The 16,436-nt window shown below is 42.0% G+C and overlaps 1 protein-coding gene across 1 annotated transcript; it reads right to left on the bottom strand.

Moving 5' to 3' along the window:
- Nucleotides 1–3,350: 3,350 nt before the first annotated feature.
- LOC112249663 (mevalonate kinase-like) lies at nucleotides 3,351–16,002 on the bottom strand. The gene is made up of 11 exons (XM_024419447.2): nucleotides 15,860–16,002; nucleotides 15,662–15,758; nucleotides 13,400–13,547; nucleotides 11,416–11,563; nucleotides 10,096–10,251; nucleotides 9,432–9,535; nucleotides 9,092–9,137; nucleotides 6,380–6,470; nucleotides 5,756–5,875; nucleotides 5,143–5,296; nucleotides 3,351–3,697 (listed from the first exon to the last, which is right to left on the bottom strand). The coding sequence occupies exons 2-11, from the start codon at nucleotides 15,737–15,739 to the stop codon at nucleotides 3,546–3,548; spliced, it is 1,197 nt and encodes a 398-aa protein (XP_024275215.1). The 5' UTR covers nucleotides 15,740–15,758; nucleotides 15,860–16,002; the 3' UTR covers nucleotides 3,351–3,545.
- Between the last annotated feature and the right edge of the window lie 434 nt (nucleotides 16,003–16,436).

Here is a 16,436-nt window from a genome sequence, read left to right as displayed (position 1 = left end):
ACGGGGGCAGCACTGGCATAAAGATGACACAATTCAGGGGGACGAGAGGGGCGACAGGCGGAAAGGGATGGAGGGGGCATGTGACAAATGCCGTTCATTCATACACACTGCCAGGTCCACACTACTCAATCTTCATGACATTTAAAATTAAATAAAAATTGAGATTTAAGACTCAGATATCCCCAACTGACCTTTTCCGAAATGAGAAGTTTTCTAAATTAGGCTAATCCATATCTTATATGAATGCAGCATAGGCAGAAATTTCTGTTATGCTTAGAGGATGAGCAGTTAAGTAAAACATAATTTGAAGATGCCCGTGTGTGTGTGTGTGTCAGCACAAAAGTAAGCGTGAGTCACTGCACGCCACGAGCTGTTGATCCACATTAGAGGACATTAATCCAGGCTCACTGATAAGCCTTGGAGAGCCAGCCTCCCATTCCTCATGTGCTACACCACCTTTCTCACACAACATTAACACTGATCAAAAACAAATGCTTTTCCTAATTTTGAAAATAAATCAATAGAAATACGGGATGCATATGTACCAGAGGAGGCTGGTGGAAGGAGCTATAGGAGGACAGGATCATTGTAATGGCTGGAATGGAATTAATGGAAGAGCATCAAACGCATGGAAGCCACGTTTGACTCCATTCCATTTATTCCATCCATTACAATGAGCGTATCCTCCTTTAGGTCCTCCAACCAGCCTCCTCTGATATGTACTGAAATACATTGATTCAAGATTAGATTTTTTCCCCCCCTTATACATGCTCTAGAATATCATGGTTAATATAAATAACAAACATGAAAACCAATGTGAAAGGCAGAGATGTAGCCTAGCCTACCTACCAATAGTTATTTTTAAAGGCCTTGCATTTCTTGGTCTGCGGCATGATGCGTCAGACATATTTGATGACCAAAGAAATCAGATAATGGCTGTCATTTTCAATTTCATACTCAGCTCTTGGAAAGAAGAGCTTGAGGGGCTGTCTTCAAAAAAACATGGTCTCACCACAAAAAAAGTATGGAGAAATACAATTTTTGCTTTGGACCTTGAAAAAACAATTTCCGTGCTATGCTTCTTGAGGAAGTGGTTTATGTAAAAAAAAAATCAATTTTTTATTTTTAGTCAATGAATTCACCATAACTAGTCTTGGATGGTGTCCAAGTGTGCAATAGCTCCTTTAAAAAGACATCCACACACCATTTATGTGACACATAGAACTAGAAGGTTTTCAGTTTAAAAAGGTTAGTTTAACAAATCGTGCATCAGCCATGGCATTGTATTGACACCTGAAGCAAACACTGAATGACAATCTATCGCTCTGATTCGCTCAGTCCCTGTTGCTCTGACTCACTCAATCCCTGTTGAGGTTAGTGAATTCTTACATTTTGCTGCCATCTATTGGACAAACAGATCACGGCACACTCTTTTGAAATTAACAAGACGTCAACGAAGGTACTGATATTCAAAAACAAGACGAAAAACCGCACACTGAAAAAGAACAGATGGACCAATCTTGAGTTGAAAACAAATAAGCACTAAAGTCAAGGTTGGTCATCCGTCTTAAAAAATAAAATAAAAATTCCCAGTGGGTTCGTTTTGACTCGTTTTTGAATACTAGTTCTCTCTGCCAAAACCAGCAGCTAGACACACTGCTGAGCACAGTGTTTCTTGCTCTTCTGCGCACCCGCTTTAGACATCTAATGAAAAACGGTTCAAACCCACATCTGTTAATATTATTCATAATATTCTGTTAATATTCAGGGGAGGCTCATACTCCAATAGTGAAAAATAGAACATTACCACATTTCAAAGTGACTTGTGATCACCTGCCTAGTTCACCTACAATATTAGTTTCATGACCTCATGAAATGGCATGATTTCAGAGTTAGAAAAATAAGTGATGTGTGTGATGAGCTATTGTCCTCCCCTGACACAAAGCGTCTTGACTGTTGGTAGTCTAATAGACAAGTGCTATTAATATTTACGTGTCAACCCATACTGTAGCCAACTCTATTGTTCGCTGTTATTCCTTAACTTCTTGGTGACAGGGGGGCAGTATTGAGTAGCTTGGATGAATAAGGTGCCCAGAGTAAACTGCCTGCTACTCTGTCCCAGATGCTAATATATGCATATTATTAGTAGTATTGGATAGAAAACACTGAAGTTTCTAAAACTGTTTGTATGATGTCTGTGAGTATAACGTAACTCATTTGGCAGGCGAAAACCTGAGAAAAAGCCAACCAGGAAGTGGGAAAGTAGTTCTGTAGTTTTTCAACTCTTTGCCATTCCAATATACAGTGTAAATGGGGTCATATTGCACTTCCTAAGGCTTCCACTAGATGTCAACAGTCTTTAGAACTTTTTTTGAAGCTTCTACTGTGAAGTAGAAGAGGGGATTGAGCCATTTGTCTGGCAGAGTGCCACAGGCTCGTATCGCGCGGCCACAAGAGTTTGCTCTCGTTCCATTGCTTTTCTACAGACAATGGAATTCTACGGTTGGAACATTATTGAAGATTTATGTTAAAAACATCCTAAAGACTGATTCTATACTTAGTTTGACAATTTTCTACGACACACACACACACACATACATACATCTTCTTGAACTTTTCGTCCCGATGTTCGGCTGGACCTGAACGCGCGTTTGGATTTGTTTACCAAACGCCCTAACAAAAGAAGCAATTTGGACATAAATTATGAACTTTATCGAACAAATCAAACATTTATTGTGGAACTGGGATTCCTGGGAGTGCATTCTGATTCTATTTCTGACTAATGATGACTACACAATATGGCGGATATCTTTTTGGCTGCTTTGTTGTGTGAATGCTGTACTCAGATTATTGCATAGTTTGCTTTTTCTGTAACGTTTAAAAAAAATCTGACACAGCGGTTGCATTAAGGAGAAGTATCTCTCTAATTCCATGTATAACACTTGTATTTTTAATCAACATTTATGATGAGCATTTCTGTAAATTGATGTGGCTCTCTGCACAATCACTGCATGTTTTAGAACTACTGAACGTAACGCGCCAATGTAAAATGAGATTTTTTAAAATATAAATATGCACTTCAGCGAACAAAACATGCATGTATTGTGTAACATGAAGTCCTATGAGTGTCATCTGATGAAGATCAAAGGTTAGTGATTCATTTTATCTCCATTTGTGCTTTTTGTGACTCCTCTCTTTGGCTGGAAAAATGGCTGTTTTTCTATGACTTGGTGGTGACCTAACAATCGTTTGTGGTGCTTTCGCTGTAAAGCCTTTTTGAAATCGGACACCGTGGCTGGATTAACAATAATTTTATCTTTAAAATGGTGTAAAATACTTGTATGCTGAGGAATTTTAATTATGAGATTTTTGTTGGTTTGAATTTGGCGCCCTGCACTTTCACTGGATGTTGGCGAGGTGGGACGCTACCGTCCCACATATCCCAGAAAGGTTTACAATAGAAGACTTGGTAGGCCAGAGTCATGGAGCTAAGCTCCCCGCTACCCTGTAGGGAGGGCATTGGGCACACCCATGGCCAGTGAGTATCAGTAGCGCGCCAAAACCTCCAGGACCTGCTCTTTCACAGCGAGGGGAGAGTGCTGCTGCACACCTGCTGCACCGATACGGGTCTCCCAGCAGTCATAGCCACAGTCTCTCAAGTCCTGGATCGTGTTCTGGATCACCGAGCACTCCGTTTCTACGAGAGGAAATCACAAAGAAAAACAAACCATCACACATTGTGAACTACATCTAACACCCAACTTGTTTTTGACCCTCCGTTCCTGCACCGGAGGATTCATTTACATCTGTAGAGCTTGGGAGAAGGACTAGGTTTGCTACTGAAATGGCACCCCTCGGAGTCCGCACCCTAGGGTTCTGTGATGCGAGACTCCCACTAGGAGGTGGAGTCTGACAGCCGCTGTGAGAGCTGAACCCACAAAGCCCTCTCTAGCAAACACCAGGGTGCCCAATAACTGGATAATAATGTGTAAACATAGGCTAGGGCTAAAATGCTTGGGGTGAAAATGTGTCAAATAGGGGAGCAATTTCTGAAAGTAAAAGTAGAAAGCCTCCCACCATGCAGCAAAGGAAATGTTTGCGTGGGATTTGGATTTCAGACTGACCTTGAAGAGGGCATTTAACCTGAACCGCTTCTGTGGTGCTGTGTGGCTCAGTGTGTGTGGCTCAGCTGGGAAGAACATGGCACTAGCAACGCCAGGGTCATGGGTTCAATTCCCACTGGGGTCAAATATATTAACAAAATGTTTGCTCCCACCCTCTGTACTGTACAGTAAGTCGCTTTGGATAAAAGTGTCTGAAATGGCTACTGTATTAGTAGTAGCAGTATTTATTCAGCTGAAGAACAAACAGTAAGCTAAAGTACATCTCTATGTGGAGAAAAATCATTACAATGCTCATTACAAAGAAATGATAAATACGTAGCACGTCAGACAGTGGTGGGTTTTAACAAGGCTGCAGGATAGCAGGTTACATCACTGCATGTTTCGTCCCTACTCTCGCTCAAATCAAAACGTCTCAGGTCAAAGCTGATCTGAGAGTACTGAGGGAAACACTTGACTAAACCTTTTGGAAAATAGCTGCAAACCACAAAAAATGTGCAACACTTCTTTGCTAGTACAACAAAACAACTTCATTTGGGGCTATATAGTCTGTGTTATGGGCTGCAGGCATAAGCAAAGGTGGCAGTGGATTTTTGTGGAAGATAAGTGTGAAACACGGGATCCTCCTGGCTAACTCAACCAGCTCTCCTTCTCTATGCCATCAGTTTGAGACAACATAACTTTTACCTCAAAAGAGGATGACATTTTGGCACACAACCCATATCTTGGCTCACCGTCAAATCAATATAATGAGCCAAATCTACTGATGTGTCGACATACAATCAGCATGCAGATGTCATTTCACAGATCTCGCTCACCGTTAAGAGGTCACACTATTCATAAAAATATAGACAAGGCAACAAGGCTCTCAGCAACTCTCTGCCCCAAAATTAAGGCCAGGGCCATAGATGGTGGCAATGCCAATGCAGTGTAAGAACACATAACATACAGACGCCCCCACTTGATTACTGTGAGCCAGATGAAAGTGTAGGGAGGCGTTACTAGCAGTCAGCTACAGTACCTGGTCTAAGCAAGGTAATGCCACAGCCCCCTCCTCCGGCACCAGTCAGCTTGCTGTGTAGACCTCTGGCCAGGGTGACCTGGCACAGGGTGTCCAGGGTCGTGTGTCCGACACCAATCACATTCAGGTGGTGCTGGTTGATGTCAATAAGCTCCTATGGGAGACATAATAGCAGCTGTGGGTTTTTACATAATTTCATTTTCAATCTGGTTTGTATGAAAACACAATTTTGTTTTGTATTTTGGCTTTTCATGCAGCTATAGTTTTTACCAGGGGTGCAACTTTGGTTTTAGTGAGAGGGGGTATAATTATTTTTATAAATTAAGATAAACACTCCAAAACAGCCTACCCGAACGCTCGCAGGCATCCGCATGGTCCTAAAGCACACCATTGCCTCATTTTGTATCACATTCCAATGATAAAACTGGGGGGGTACAACAAACGCAATTTTAAAATGTTAAGGGGACATGTCCCCCCGTCCCTAGTGAAAGTTGCACCCCTGGCTTTTACAATGTGTAAGAGTAAGTCAATCATTTCTACGTTGTGTCAGACTGGTAGTGTCTGCCCCACCAGAACACACCGTCTATAGGCAACATGTGTTTCCATACTGTACCTCCAGGACATTGTAGTGCTCTGGTGTGGGGGTGTCGCTGGCCATCTCTGTTAAGGTCTGCTCACAGGTGCAGGAGACTGCATCCACAGACTCCAGTACAGGGTTTATAATAGAGGGAAACTGGAGGGGGGAGGAAGAAAACAGCAAACAAAATATAGAATGAATACTTTTTACAAATAATTGGGAATTCAAAGTAAAGGAATTTAACAACACTAAATATACTTTTAAAAAGTCAGTGCAGACTAAAGCAACAAATGTCTATAATAACGTCTCATCTAGCGGTCATATCATTAATTAAAACAGTCAGTACATATTGCATAGCAGCACAAAAAGCCAGTCACTCGGTGCTGAGCGAAAAAATGTAGCTCTTTCCCATAATCACAACACTGCCAGTAACGTCACCTATGACAATCTAACAGAACAGAAGTGCTCACACCTGTGGATGTCACCTAGGCAACGGCACACAGGGGTGCTAGTTTAGCACTTCTTCTCCATGTTTTATGAAGGCAGTCAATGCCAGGCCCCAGAGTGTCTTTCCAATGCAAATTAAAGCCCTGGTGATTACACTAATTACAGGGCTGGGGAGGAGAACAAAGTGTAGACGAGACCACAGCCATTTAGTACCTTGTTCATTTTGTCCTTCACTCCAGCAACAAGTACCTTGGTGCTGCGAGGGACCTTGGTGTTCGTGAGTAGGATCCTTAACATTGGGACCCTACAAGTGGGAAAACATTAAAGGAAAGTTAGCAATATCATACCACATTATGTATCTGTATTTATTCAGGTGATGCTATTGTCAATGTTTCTCCTCATGAGTGTGTTAAGGGAATTATCAATAATGACTAATTATGTATACATTTCAATCAGGACTGACTAATCAGAATACTATTATGTTACTGTATATGTACTAATCAGAATACTATTATGTTACTGTATATGTATGAATTTTCTTTCTTAATCCTAGTACTGAATATAATGTGTGTAAATATAATCAAGAATTAGAACAATGACTGTCTGTTCCTTGGTAGAAATGAATGAACTATATCTTCAGACTGGCTAGAATGCTTATCTACACAAGAAGACCTTGGCTCATAAATTATATTAAATTGCTAAGGAGACGATGTGGGAAGGCTTGAGATACTGCCTTTGTACCAGGGTGGGAGAAGAGACGGGTTGGTACTGGAACTAAATGACGTCATTTTCAGTTTATAACCTGTGGTAAACTGTATCGTGTTCAGTACTCTCGTGAATAAAAGCTGCTATTTGACTTTAAGACTGGGCTCTGTCCATTTTTATAAAATAAGGGTCATACAAATCCTTATGAATTGACAGTGTTTAATTTTAATTGCGTGTTAAAACAGAGGAATTAAATTCCTGTAACAGAGTGGCAATAGCAGAGTGGAGTCCATAGAATCCAAAGAGAAGGAGCACAGACTATTTTCCATTCATTGTTTGTGACAGCATGGGCAGTGTCACAGAAGTATAGTGGGGCAAAAAAGTATTGTCAGCCACCAATTGTGCAAGTTCTCCCACTTAAAAAGAGGAGAGAGGCCTGTAATTTATCATAGGTACACTTCAACTATGACAGACAAAATGAGAAAAAAAATCCAGAAAATCACATTGTAGGATTTTTTATGAATTTATTTGCAAATTATGGTGGAAAATAAGTATTTGGTCAATAACAAAAGTTTCTCAATACTTTGTTATATACCCTTTGTTGGCAATGACAGAGGTCAAACGTTTTCTGTAAGTCTACGCAAGGTTTTCACACACTGTTGCTTGTATTTTGGTCTATTCCTCCATGCAGATCTCCTCTAGAGCAGTGATGTTATGGGGCTGTTGCTGGGTAACACGGACTTTCAACTCCCTCCAAAGATTTTCTATGAGGTTGAGATCTGGAGACTGGCTAGGCTACTCCAGGACCTTGAAATGCTTCTTACGGAGCCACTCCTTCATTGCGCCCGGGCGGTGTGTTTGGGATCATTGTCATGCTGAAAGACCCAGCCACGTTCAATCTTCAATGCCCTTGCTGATGGAAGAAGGTTTTCACTCAAAATCTCATGATACATGGCCCCATTCATTCTTTCTTTCTTTTACACGGATCAGTCGTCCTGGTCCCTTTGCAGAAAAACAGCCCCAAAGCTGTTGATGTTTCCACCCCCATGCTTCACAGTAGGTATGGTGTTCTTTGGATGCAACTCAGCATTCTTTGTCCTCCAAACACGACAAGTTGAATTTTTACCAAAAAGTTATATTTTGGTTTCATCTGACCATATGACATTCTCCCAATCTTCTTCTGGATCATCCAAATGCTCTCTAGCAAACTTCAGACGGGCCTGGACATGTACTGGCTTATGCAGGGGGACACGTCTGGCACTGCAGGATTTGAGTCCCTGGCGGCGTAGTGTGTTACTGATGGTAGGCTTTGTTACTTTGGTCCCAGCTCTCTGCAGGTCATTCACTAGGTCCCCCCGTGTGGTTCTGGGATTTTTGCTCACCGTTCTTGTGATCATTTTGACCCCACGAGGTGAGATCTTGCGTGGAGCCCCAGATCGAGGGAGATTATCAGTAGTCTTGTATGTCTTCCATTTCCTAATTTTGCTCCCACAGTTGATTTCTTCAAACCAAGCTGCTTACCTATTGCAGATTCAGTCTTCCCAGCCTGGTGCAGGCCTACAATTTTGTTTCTGGTGTCCATTGACAGCTCTTTGGTCTTGGCCATAGTGGAGTTTGGAGTGTGACTGTTTGAGGTTGTGGACAGGTGTCTTTTATACCGATAACAAGTTCAAACAGGTGCCATTAATACAGGTAACGAGTGGAGGACAGAGGAGCCTCTTAAATAATATGTTACAGGTCTGCAAGAGCCAGAAATCTTGCTTGTTTGTAGATTACCAAATACTTATTTTCCACCATAATTTGCAAATAAATTCATTAAAGATCCTACAATGTGATTTTATATATTTTTTTCTTCTAATTTTGTCTGTCATAGTTTAAGTGTACCTATGATGAAAATTACAGGCCTCTCTCATCTTTTTAAGTGGGAGAACTTGCACAATTGGTGGCTGACTAAATACTTTTTTGCCCCACTGTATGTCCTTATTCTAAAGTAGTCCATTGTAACTGCATTGGGGATTTAATGCCACCTGCCATAATTGTTCAAGAGTATAATCCATTAACACACTGACCTGGATGACATTCATTAATCCCTCCACAACACAGTCAACTACTTTAAAATAAGGCATGCTATCACACTCTGTAAAACTGGCAATGTAAATTAGGCCCATTGACCATATTCACTGCAATGACATGGAAAGGGATTGGTTTAGTGTACAGTACCTGCTTAAGGCTGTTATCTTCCCAGAACGGTATCTCAATATGCCACCTTCAAGAGTCAAAGCAAAGTGATAGGCCATCAATCAGATACCATAGAGTAATTTAAGCAAAATAGTATTTTCTGGCTGCAAAACAGCCCTCACACCACACAAAGGAATACTGCAGCTGGTGACTGCATTACATGCAGCACATTTCCCCACTGCTAACAATACCGTTCAGTGCCGTTCTGCAGACAGAACATGCTGCCAGATTGTATCACACTATTCATTGTACCACACACACCACAAAGCTGTGTGCTACCGTGGGGTCTGTGCTGTTGAATGCACAAGGATCCGGGTCTTACCCCATGTCCCCACAGCATTGTCTACGCCTGAGGGGTTCCCATGGATGATCCTCTCTCCCTGAAACGCCCACCTGTTAATTAGCTCCATCTCCACCTCACCCCACCTGTTGAAACACATTGAAATACAGAAGAGATGATTACAATGAGGATTTACACTGGGCCTTCAACCCCTATCTAACATAGCCCTCTTGTCCCCACTCTGTGCTTGTGATGAGTCCAGCCCCGCCCATACTGACATGTGAGGACATCAGAAACAAAGTCCGATCTGACTTCCAGAATTTATAACGAACAAGCATCCTCCAGTTGTGGAAATAGATTTAAGAAAAATGGGGATCTGAAAACTATCAAAATCTTTACAGATGACTGAAAAATAATATGTAGGTTGCTAGAGAAACTGCAGCCAAACGGAAGCAAATAGTTCACACTGTGGGCAGAATATATTTGTATTGACTGACTGTCTGGAGGGTGGAATAGCATATCCAAGGACTCAGCTAGTGGTGCTGCAGCCGCTACTCTAAATTAACTTGAGTAACTATAAATTAAGACAAATATGGCTTACAATGTTTTATTTGTTTGTTCCAATAAAAAAAACAGCTACTGAGAGATTTCTTTAAATAATTCAATGTTAATAGATCCAGTAGGGTATTTGGTGTTAGGTCATTACCTGGCTGTGTTTTCCTGGTCACTCAGTGGAGAAGGGATGGTCCCACTGGCAGAAAGCATGGCTGCAGCCAGGCACACAGAGTAGGCAGCGCTGGACCCCAGACCCGCTCCAGTTGGCAACTCTGACCACACAGACACCGTCAGACTGGGCAACTCCCTGAGATGGACGAGAACTATTAACCACATTCAATCAATTACTGCAAACATTATCAGCATGGCTTTCTTACATCTAGGAATGTGACTGTAGTAGGATTTCTTCAGCCTAGTTGGGTATGGCTGAGTGAAAAACTATTAAATGTGGATGAAAAAGCTAAAAATAGCACTATTTTTAGTGTTTAAACACTAGCTACACTAGTGTTTGTAATAGGTTTTAGGGCACTCAATCCCACACAAAAACATCACTTTGCAACAGCTCCTACAGCAAAAACATCCCAAAAAAAGCACATTTCCTTTGATCTTAATCCAACTGGCCAAAGGGTCTAGACACAGCAGTCCTTTTTATTGTGAACAACTAGTGTGGCGTACATATGTGCATGGGTGTGACTGCAGTAGACTTGCCCTTTCTGGGCAGACAAGACAGGCACTGTCAATGCCCATGGCAGCCGGGCTCTTTCTGTGCAGACAGGACAGGCACTGTCAATGCCCATGGCAGCCGGGCTCTTTCTGTGCAGACAGGACAGGCACTGTCAATGCCCATGGCAGCCGGGCTCTTTCTGTGCAGACAGGACAGGCACTGTCAATGCCCATGGCAGCCGGGCTCTTTCTGTGCAGACAGGACAGGCACTGTCAATGCCCATGGCAGCCGGGCTCTTTCTGTGCAGACAGGACAGGCACTGTCAATGCCCATGGCAGCCGGGCTCTTTCTGTGCAGACAGGACAGGCACTGTCAATGCCCATGGCAGCCGGGCTCTTTCTGTGCAGACAGGACAGGCACTGTCAATGCCCATGACAGCCAGGCTCTTTCTGGGCAGACAGGACAGGAGGACGCTCAAAACTAATTAAGGAGCTGCTTTCCCTTGGGACAAGCGCATCCATACTTGTTAAGGCTGCAGCGTGAGCCCAGTGCCAGCCTATCATTAGTGGCTGTCCGTCCTGTCAGAGACCGTCCACCACTATCTCAGACATGCTAGCATAGCGCTGCAAGCGTCAACTCACAATTAGGCCTACTCCTTAGCATCTACCCAGCTCCTATCTGTCCAAGTCTTTCTCACTAGGATGGGGTCTGTAGTGTTCATTTGGGCATTAGAGGTTTGGTTCTTGGGTACCAAGATTAGCATTACCCTATGTTAACAGACCTATATAAATCAGTTGACACTCTTACCTTGACTTGGCAAAGACACAAAGGTAGATGTAGAGGAAGGCTAGGATGGCCATGCTGCGAGTATCCAAGGTTCCATTTGATACACCAACAAATTTTCGCAGCATCCTGACAAGCTCTGCATCAAGCTCATTCACATTCCCCAGCTCAGCTGTGAGACAGAATGACAAAGATAACATTACAATAAGAGAATAAAACAAACTACCACAACGATACTTTCAGCTGTTATTTTACAACTTTGCCAATAGTTTTTGGGTTCAATTCCAGCTCATCTCCAAAATGTGATACATTAGCGTCTTGTGCTGATTGATTAACTGATTTTTTTTCAAAACAGGCCAATATACATATTTTAGTGCATAAAACATGGCAATTAACTACAATGACCATAATGGAGAGACGGAAGAGGAAGCGGGATGTCGGGACGATTTGCAAGAACATATGGCGGATGGTTGGACATGGCGGAGAGTAGTGCGGACCAAGTCGAGAAAATGGCTGTGCTGGAATGTGATCAATATGGGTGACAGTTCTGATGATATGGATCAGGAGGATTAGGGTCAAGGATCTGAATGGTCTGTAGTGGAAAGACATAGGAAGAAGAGATATCATGAAACAGAAAGTAGTGGAGCATCAAGTAAAGAAGGCATTAAGAAGGTCAAGGTAGGAAGCAAGACTAATAATGTGTCGGAGTGGAAAGTTCTGATGGTGTTTGAGACCACAGGGCCTCGTTTACACTATCCGATTAACCAATGCCGTAGAGAAAGAGATAGGCGAATTCAAACTAGCCCGGTTCATTGGAAATGGAAGACTGCTAATACTTTGTGGTAGCCAGGCTCAGCAAGGGAATATTCTGCTAATGGAAAAGCTTAATGGGAAGAAGATTAAAAGCCATGTGCTTATGCTAGATTGAGGGGAGTCATCACTGGGGTTCCATCATCTATGTCCATAGATGATATTATAGAAAATGTGAAGAGAGGCAGAGTGATTGAGACCAAAGGATTGATCAGTAGGAAAGAAGGTCAAAGATGTGAAAGCTTATCAGTGCTGCTCAGTACAGATAGGATTCCTTTTTTCAATGCAAGAAATGGAAAGCAGATGTTACTGTCGAACATGCTGAATAATCCTGAGGGTGGATTGTTTCAGCATGATATCAAGTGTAATAGGGTAGGGGTGCTTGATTGGGGAGGGTGATAGAAATCAGTATGGATAGATGTATTTTTTCTTAGTAGCACAGAATTCGGCAGACTATAATTGATCGCACATTCCAGCACAGTAGGTGTTTGGCCTGTTCTTCTTTTACGCCTGCTACAGAAGCAGAAGAATGCACGATCGTGATGCAATAGAGAGAGCAGCTGTTGCTTCGAGAGGTATCACTACCTGAAAAAACATGATCTAAGTGATTGATAGTTGGTATTCAGCAGTCATAAAAGTATGCTTTATTTACTTTGAAGAACTACTAAACAGTGATTTTGTCAGAAATCATAGGCAGCAGCTCTATAGAGATGAGATTACTTGGAATTAAATAAAGTTTTTAAATAAAACAAATGTAATACTCAAAATAACTGAAATATTTTATGAAAGTAATGTGCATAAATGGTTAATAAGTGATAAGCAGTAATGGGTAGTCACTACCATCATGGGACTTTTATTCATTGTTTTATTCTGTGTGGTTACAGCATTTAACCTTACCCAAATAATCAAAACCCAAATCCATGAATATTCTTTTCATAAAAATAATTTAACCGAAACTACCACAAAAAGCACTAATAGCTCAGCACTATCAGAAGTGGAATACAGCTACTGGGAGGCCATTATGTACCGCAGCATGGATGCCAGGAACGTGAAGAGAAGGGACAAGTGTAGCAACCTTTGTACAACACCTACCTGGTCAAGAGCCTCTTTGTGTAATGACTAAGGTGTTGGACTGATAGGGATCAGGGTTCAAATTCCACTCCAGTTACCAATCTGTCAGCCCTACAACATCTCTCACCTCCAGAGTCAGGGAGGAGCTGCTTCAACACGGCCACATCCCAGCTGAGGAAAGTGTTGATGTTGGGGAGATTGATGCAGACTTTACTAGTGGATGTGGCCTGCAACCGTAGGTATGTGCGCAGGTTCAAACTTACAGCCAGAGCCACCTAGCACGGGTGGGAGCAAAAATACCTCTGAATTATTGTTGTGGTTAATGTCAAATCAATTTAATTGAACTGAAAACAATAACACTGCTTGTCCTGGGGGTCATATGACGAACAAATCTCATGAATACATAAAGATGATGGACTGGCATGGACAACTATCTTCAGTAAGATATTCATACAATAAAGTAAATCAGGCTCAAAATATACTTAACAAAAGTATAAAACGTAAAATGTAAAGTGTTGGTCCCATAGTTCATGAGCTTAAATAAATGATCCCAGAATTTTTCCATACACACAAAAAAAAAAGCTTATTTCTCTCAAATGTTGTGCACAAATTTGTTTAAATCCCAGTTAGTTAACATGTCTCCTTTGCCAAGATAATCCATCCACAGGTGTGGTATATCAAGAGGCTGATTAAACAGCATGATCATTACACAGGTGCACTTTGTGCTGGGGACAATAAAGGGAAAATAAAATGTGCAGTTGTGTCACACAACAATGCCATATACGTCTCAAGTTGAGAGGAAGTGTGCAATTGGCATGCTGACTGCAGCAATGTCCACCAGAGATGATGCCATATAATGTTATGTTAATTTCTACTATAAGCCACCTCCCAATGTCATTTTAGAGAATTTGGCAGTCCAGCCGGCCTCATAACCGAAGACCACATGGAACCACGCCAGTCCAGGACCTCCACATCCAGTTTCTTCACCGGTGGGATCGTCTGAGACCAGCCACCCAGACAGCTGATGAAACTGAGGAGTATCTCTGTCTGTAATAAAGCCCTTTTGTGGGGAAAAACTCATTGTGAGTGGGTGGGCCTGGCTCCCCAGCGGGTAGGCCTATGCCCTCCCCGGGCCACCCATGGCTACGCCCCTGCCCAGTCATGTGAAATCCATTGATTGGGGCCTAATTCAATTTATTTCAATTGACTGATTTCCTTATGAACTGTAAATTAGTAAAATCATTAATTGTTGCATTTATAATATTGTTCAGTACATGTCTTTTTTTATTTTCACCTTGATTTAACCAGGTAAGCTAGTTGAGAACAAGTTCTCATTTACAACTGACCTGGCCAAGATAAAGCAAAGCAGTGCGACAAACAATAACACAGAGTTACACATGGAATAAACAAACATACAGTCAATAATACAATAGAGAAAGTATATATACAGTGTGTGCAAATGAGGTAGGATAAGGGGGGTGAGGCAATAAATAGGCCATAGTGGCAAAATTATTACAGTATGGAAAATTAAACACTGGGGTGATAGAGGTGCAAAAGATGAGTGTGCAAGTAGCAATACTGGGGTGCAAAGGAGCAAAATAAATAACAATATGGTGATGATAGTTGGATGGGCTATTTACAGATTGGTTATGTACAGGTGCAGTGATCTGTGAGCTGCTCTGACAGCTGGTGCTTCAAGCTAGTGAGGGAGATAGGAGTCTCCAGTTTCAGTGATTTTTGAAGTTCGTTCCAGTCATTGGCAGCAGAGAACTGGAAGGAAAGGCAGCCAAAGGATGAATTGGCTTTGTGGGTGACCAGTGAAATATACCTGCTGGAGCGTGTGCTGCGGGTGGGTGCTACTATGGTGACCAGTGAGTTGAGATAAGGCGGGACTTTACCTAGCATAGACTTATAGATGACCTGGAGCCATTGTGTTTGGCGACGAATATGTAATGAGGGCCAACCAACGAGAGCATACAGGTCGCAGTGGTGGGTAGTATATGGGGCGGTGGTGACATACTGGATGGCACTGTGATAGACTACATCCAATTTGCTGAGTAGAGAGTGTTGGAGGCTATTTTGTAAATGACATCACCGAAGTCAAGGATCGGTAGGATGGTCAGTTTTACAAGGGTATGTTTGGCAGCATGAGTGAAGGATGCTTTGTTGTGAAATAGGAAATCCTCATGCCTTTTGCACACACTGTATATAGACTTTATTTTTATATATCGTGTTACTGACTGCACGCTTGTTTATTCCATGTGTAACTCTGTGTTGTTTGCGTCGCACTGCTTTGCTTCATCTTGGCCAGGTCGCAGTTGAAAATGAGAACTTGCTCTCAACTAGCTTACCTGGTTAAATAAAGGTGAAATATAAAAAAAATACTTACCTTGCCATGCACGACAGCGTGTTCTCCGTGGAGGATAGCTTTCCCTGGTGCAGACACTATACATTCCTTGATTTGCATTCTGATAGCAAAATGAAGCCTGCCAAGTAAATGTTGAATTGTTAGTAAAATAGATAACGTTAGCAAGCTTCTTCCAGTTAATTAATCGGGAAAACGTCCTGTAGCTATATATAGTTATACCTCCAAACCACTCCGTACGATGAGGGGTGGTCTTTACAAACACCCGTGGTAGTTTTAGAAGGGATAAAGCGTCCTTATGAAGCTGTCGGCACTGTTAAATAGCACAATCTTGAAAACATCAAGCGACAGTCAACACAGCCAGCGGGACATGCCTCTGGCTTCATGTCCAATCAGCGCTAGAGGTGAGATATACAGATATTTTGATAGCCAATCAAAATCCTACTCTCACCCTCGTGCCATTGGTCGTGTGATCAGATTCGTTCAGCCCACAAACATACGGATGCCACCAATAGACAAGAGGCACAAGGAGCGTTTTTATTTGGTTTAAACATGATTACAAAGACATCTCACCTACGGTGTATCCTAACAATAGTAACATGTTTAACTGTGAATTGGACAAAGATATAGTATATAGTATAACTCGCTTTTAATGCTACAATATTGTATCTTGTTTGGTAACAAGTTAGCTAGATTTGACACACATTTAACACCACTGTCAGCACAAAGCTAGACAGCAGCATACCCAAAATATACACAAAAACGGGCGATAAAGGTGGATATTCAAGCAAGTCATTGC

This window comes from Oncorhynchus tshawytscha, linkage group LG04 (assembly GCF_018296145.1).
Source record: "Oncorhynchus tshawytscha isolate Ot180627B linkage group LG04, Otsh_v2.0, whole genome shotgun sequence".
Lineage (NCBI taxonomy): Eukaryota > Metazoa > Chordata > Actinopteri > Salmoniformes > Salmonidae > Oncorhynchus > Oncorhynchus tshawytscha.
The sequence above is the reverse complement of the archived record's forward strand: the minus strand, read 5'-3'. Positions and strand labels throughout refer to the sequence as shown.